At 31.5% G+C, this 6219-nt stretch overlaps 1 protein-coding gene and 1 pseudogene across 1 annotated transcript; one reads left to right on the top strand and one right to left on the bottom strand.

Annotated features, from left to right (window-relative positions):
• Window positions 1-1947: 1947 nt before the first annotated feature.
• LOC116003152 (transcriptional regulator SUPERMAN-like) lies at window positions 1948-2593 on the bottom strand. The gene has a single exon (XM_031243318.1). The coding sequence runs from the start codon at window positions 2556-2558 to the stop codon at window positions 1956-1958; it is 603 nt and encodes a 200-aa protein (XP_031099178.1). The 5' UTR covers window positions 2559-2593; the 3' UTR covers window positions 1948-1955.
• A 2898-nt stretch (window positions 2594-5491) lies between these two features.
• On the top strand, window positions 5492-5682 carry LOC116003226 (annotated as a pseudogene).
• Window positions 5683-6219: the final 537 nt, after the last annotated feature.

Here is a 6219-nt window from a genome sequence, read left to right as displayed (position 1 = left end):
GATACTTAGAATGAATCCAACTCATCTCATGTTTCATCATTATAGTAATACTAAAGTATCATTTTAATTCTACTACAGTTTCATTCGATGATCATGGTCTACACAGCGATATGTGGACCAGAGATGGAGCCAGTGTAGGGGCAGCTGCCCCCACTCCCCAACCCACCCCTTTATTATATATATATATGTATGTATATATACACATATATAGCATTAAAGTGTATATAAAACCTATATTTATGTTTAAATTGTTAATAGTTTGAGTAGCTTATAGTTGGTTGAAACTATAAACTTGATGTTAGAAAGCTTTGTCACAAGTTCAAATCTCATTAGCAACACTTAAAATTCTTATTTTATCACTTTCATTCCTTCACAAGATAAATGAAATATTTTTTTAGTCTACCTTTTCTGCTTCAACTAAAAGAAATTAAAATTTAAAAATATTTATGAATATAGTGTTATTCAAATTATTTTATCTAATTGACTATGTTTCATATTTTGTCATAAATATTTTCACATTTTCATCGCACTCAAATATAGTTTTTTGCTCCAACCGTAACTATCATGTAATCTATCAAAAATATGTGATTTAATTTCGCTCCCACTCATTTTTTTTTCCGAGACACCGGATACCACTAGACCACAAGATCTTTGGCATACTAATGAATCAATTGTGTCAGCTAACCTTGGATTGCTTGTCAGATAACGTAAAATTAAATACAAATGATATGCCTTAACTCTACAAATTTATACTTGTAATCTAGTACTAAGTTTTTTTCTCTCTCTAAATATGGTGATAGGTACATAATAGCATAGAATACCATATTTAGAACTAGTTTCTTTAACAAAAGAGTAAAAGAAAATATAAAAAAAGTGGGGGAAAAAAAAAAGAAGAGAGAAGACAACCTCTTTCCCCCCTAATATGAGCAGAGCTACATATTAGAATGGAGCAGCATGACAGATACAATAATCCCCACGGAAATGTATGCCTATAACTTTAAATTTTGCTTAGAAATCCACAACACGAAAATGACACTGCACTGCAAACCCCTTATCAACAGTATAGTACTCCGGCCATAGCTACTCCATAATTCTTTCTTCATCACTTTCAGCATCATCATTATCACATTTTTCAAAAATTATATAAAAACAAGAGATTTATTAATATTAGCGGTTATTGACCCAGCAAAATTTATAAAATATAATTTTATTCTTTATTCTATTAAAAAAAAACTCTTAATACTACCAAGGTGAAAATTTAATTTATTTTAGTTCAACTTTTTTTTTTTTTGAATATTACTGACTCTATTACAATGTAGTATATCAGTATATGTATATACATACTTTCTCAACATACTTTCTCAACGTATTGAAGCACAAAGAGATTTTCTAAGGTGTTCAAATGCTCTATTATGCCAAGTAGTGCTGATAATACTTCATAGTATGCATTCTATTTGTTGGGTCGATGTTCGAAAATGGTCAAGTCCATCAATTGGTAGTTAGGGAAATTGTTGCACATTCACGTACAATTAGCTATACGTTTTGGCTTAGTGATAAGCGTTTGATCCTAACAATATTAATATCAATACCAATTGATGATACAGAAAAGTCTATACAAATTAAATTATTGTAATCTCTACTTTATTAAATATATAAAAGCACTGTAAGGTCAAATTTTAGGTTTTTTTTTATCAATTATTTCAACTTAATGTCTAACAATATAACCCTTCATTTAATTCAATTTACAAAAACGACTCTCCATCACTAAAAGGCAAAAATTAAAGCCTAAAACATGCCCAGGTTTAATTATTCCAATTCGAGCAGAATGAATTAATCAATCTGTAAACAAAATCGTCGCAATAAGGTTGAAAATCAAGGAAAGAAAAAGGCAAAAAGCATGGCATACACAAACAATATATTTATATATATATATATATGTTATTATTATTTGCCTTTCATGGTGATGATGAGCTGCATCCAAGCCGAAGCTCGAGATCTAGCTCCTCTACAATGGCGGGCTCTCTCCTTCGAGTCCCAAAACTGTAATTTTTGTTGTTGGATTTGTCACCGGAGACAGATGGGTGGATAGGTGAGGTTATACGGGGCGTCGCCGGAAAACTATTAGCCGCGAAAGGCGAAACGGAGAGAAGGCGCGGGGAAGAATTCGTGTTGGCGGCGGCGGCGGCGTTAGGGTTTGGCAAGGAGTAGAGGAGGCAAAGGCCGGCGGCGGCGTTTGTGGTGGTGGTGGGGAGTTGGAGGCGAGCGCGTTCCCGGCGGTGGACGTTCATGTGGCCGCCGAGGGCTTGGGCGGAGCGAAACTCCCGCCGGCAAAAGGTGCAAGGGTAACACCTCGGCGGCCACGTAGCATTGCTAGTGTCCTCTTCAAACGCTTTAATCTCCCAAGAATCCTCTTCCTCCTCCTCCTTTGCCGCCGTGTTTCTAGGGTTCCACATCGCCGTCGAGGCGGAATCCGGCGGCGGCGCTGGGGTGTGGTGAGATTGAGCAAAATTTTGGAGTTGGGAATGGGATAGGGAAGCAAGGCCAAGGTGAGCAGCCATAGATATATGCTAATAATAGTGTTTCATTTAAAGATATAGGTATAGGTTGCAAATTGCAATTGAATTGAATTGAAGGTGATGTGAAAAATAACTTTTGCCAAAGAGGGTTAAAAAGAGGATGGGATGTGGGTAATACTGACAAAAAACCCTAGCACCTTTGGAGATATCAACAAAGTTTTCTTCAAGTACCTATTTGGATTGAAATGATGACAGATTGTTATATCTTTTAAACAATATATTATCTAGTACAAGGGTATTTTAGTACTTCTTAATATTTTTTTTTAATTATAATCTTCTTTAGTCTTGATATTTTATTTGTAAAAAAAAAAAATTATATGTTATTATTATTTATATACACTCTCATATATTGGTATATATAGATAAATAATATATGTTATTATATACACTTATATTTAACATTTATAGATATTTAATTTAAAAAATAATCTACAATTAAATTAAGTGTTATATGATAATTTTAATAAAATAATAATTAAAGAATAAGAAAAAGATAAGATGGATGCAACTGTATGGTAATAGCGATGTGGTTATTAAATAATAATGGAGTTTTTTTTTCTAACAAAATGGAATAAGGATAATTTTGCAAAATTAAAAGAAATCTACAACACATTTTAAGTAAAATGCATGCCTCTATTAACACACACAAAATGGGAGAAATTTAAAATTAAAAACATAACATGAATTGACACATATTATGTTTTTAGATTAGATTAGACATATTTGGTTAGTACATATTTTTAATGAAAATTTTAAGGTATATAGCATGAAACTTAGTCGATAAAAAAATTGACACTACAAAAAATAGGTATCTAGCTAGTATCAGTTTTGTAAACCGATACGTACTATTGTATTTTCTCAATTTATTGAAGCACAAAGAGTCAGTTTTTTATTGGGGTTCAAACCTGTGATCTCCCATTTGAGAGATCCACATTATGCCGCTTGACCACAAGATCTTTCACAAATATACACTTAACATTAGTTTTGAAGGCATCTGATCTAGTTTTTGTTAAAACCAACACTAAACTTATTTACGGGGCATTTAATTTGGTTACGTTGTAATGAGAGAATTAGGTGGGAAAAGAATTACAATTCTATTGGAGAGAAATAGTATGATAATTTAAATACAAGTATTTAGTTTAGAGGAATAGAATTACTGAAAAATTTAGTTTATTATTATTATTATTATTATTATTATTATTAACCTTTAATAACAAGTAAATTTGTTTCAAAACTATAATACAATGTAGTTGTTATTTGGACAAGTTGGATATAAACTTGTATCACTAAAACCTATTTAATAGGTCCCAAAATTTACTTAACCATGCAAGTTACGTTAAGCTTCATAAGCTCACTTCTAGAAAACTTCACAAAAACAAAACTACACAACTTAGTTAAACATGCATCATTTTCTCCGAAAAGTGAATTATCGAAGTGGTCCCTTGACTATAGCAAAAGTATCAATTTGGTCCCTAGTTAACGGATGTCTAACTGCAAAACAAACGGAGGACAAAATTGGTTAAGAGTTTTAAAGCTAAGAGACTTAATTGGTAAAAAAATAGTTAAGGACCAAATTGGTAATTTTTCTATAGTCAATGGACCATTTCGGTAATTAACTCTTTTTCTCAATTGTATCTTTTCTTCTTCCCAACCAATGTGGGATTGTAATATGAGGAGGGTATGGGATTCTAATTCCATGAAAATTAGAGAATTATACACTAAATCCCCAATTCCTTAACTTGAATTTTACAATTGCTCTTTGTTTCTAATTTTTCTCTATGAATCACCGAGTCTGTGACGTTGTTGTTTGACATGCATACGCATGAGAAGAAGTTTGTTCGATTTGGCCTTATTTTAAATTGAGAAATTTAAAATATGCATTGTTGACTTGTTATTTAGATTTTGAAATTTAAATTATATTAATAGTGAACATATGTAGATAATTATGCTTGCAAGAGAATTAGAGAATATTTGTATTCTCAAACTAAATCGAACCAAATTCGAACTGAAACACAATTGTTTCATTTTTTTTAGAACTAAGGAAATCAAAACTGAATCGAACCAAAAAAAATTGAGCTGAAAATCGAAACGTCAACCCTGGATAACCAATAGACATCGACAAATTTATTTAAATTTATTTACGTTTTGGGCATATTTACTTGTCATGGAATGCGACTTGTTTTATTCGTCTTTAAACATATGATGTGACAAGTTGCAATTCTAGCAGACAACGTTGCTATAAAATGTTTAATGCAAATAATGATCAGTTCCGTTAAATCTCTTCTTCTTTTTCTTTATTTTAATTTTAATTTCTTTGTTTTTGAACAATGCTATTTTACAGGCATGTTTTAACTGTCGCGGATTCCGTTCTGGTTCTTGCTCCGTTGTGCAAAAACCAGCGGATTCTTCAACGCTTTTGGCTTTCTAAGACCAATTATCATTGTTAGATTGGGAGCTGTATACAGCAATTGTTTTTTTAATATTTTATTTCAGCAATGTAAATAATGTTAGTCTAGTGATTGTGGACTTGTGGTGCGTTCTTTAAGTTAGTGATTAAAATCCATCGATCAATAGCAATCTAATTTTTTTTTTTTTAAATACTGAGGATTCTTTACAAGGTAATATTTATTTTATACTTTTTCAAAAATTTTAAGTCTAATGAATTAATGTCCCACTACCGAGTTTAATCCTGTAATCACCCATTTGAAATGGTAATAAAGGTGTTATTACACTTCATAGTAGTTGGCATAGAAATCTAGCTATTTGAGTGAATTAAGTGTAGGAATTTTTCACAACATATTCAAAATAAAAAAACTTCCTCTTAAAATTCAATTAAACCAATTAATTAACTTAGAATTTTGACATTCACTACACAATTCAAAATCTTTGAAAAGTTGAATTGTATATATATCAGTACGACTTTACTTGAACATGATATGTTCTATTGGCTTGTACCTCTGTATCCTTGAGTTCTAAGGAGACAGGAAACCAAGCTTGGTGGATGAACTATGGCCAAGAGACTAGAGTGTGATTAACAGTTCCAAACCTTCACTGGGGGTATATATATTAGTACAAATTCACATATGTTTTCAATATGTGACAAACTACTTGAAAGTCTTTTAAAGTTTCATTTTTCTCAACTCAATCAATATACTTTAAAAATCAATTTCTCATTTGTTCTTTATCCATTTTAAATGTATAATAAATCAAATTAAACATTTCACTTAAGGGATCAGAACACAAATCTAATTTACAAACTGGAAGTGACCCTACTCAAAATATTGCCTCAAAATAATCATGTATGTAAATGTCATCTTTTTTTTCTTTTTTTTTTTTTTTTGGAATAAGGGTCAAATAGGCCACTGAACTACACACAAAAATGCAATTAGGCTATCGAACTAAAAAACAATGCAATTGGGTCCCTGAACTACACAAATTAATGCAATTTCATCTAAAATGACCTGTTTTACCTGATGTGCCGGTTACCAATTTTAAAAATAATATTTTAAAATAATTTTAAATAAAATAATTAATTAAAATTAAAATTGAAATTAAAAAAAAAAAACTACCGGCCGTAGACGAATGTCTCCGGCCGGCCTCGTCTCCATGGCCGGAGCTTCGTCTTCGTCTCCGGCCATGGAGA

The sequence above is a fragment of the Ipomoea triloba genome, chromosome 13 (assembly GCF_003576645.1).
Source record: "Ipomoea triloba cultivar NCNSP0323 chromosome 13, ASM357664v1".
Lineage (NCBI taxonomy): Eukaryota > Viridiplantae > Streptophyta > Magnoliopsida > Solanales > Convolvulaceae > Ipomoea > Ipomoea triloba.
The sequence above is the reverse complement of the archived record's forward strand: the minus strand, read 5'-3'. Positions and strand labels throughout refer to the sequence as shown.

Coding starts and splice junctions, on each gene's coding strand:
- LOC116003152 (XM_031243318.1), bottom strand. CDS start 2,558: ATGGCTGCTCACCTTGGCCTTGCTTCCCTATCCCATTCCCAACTCCAA.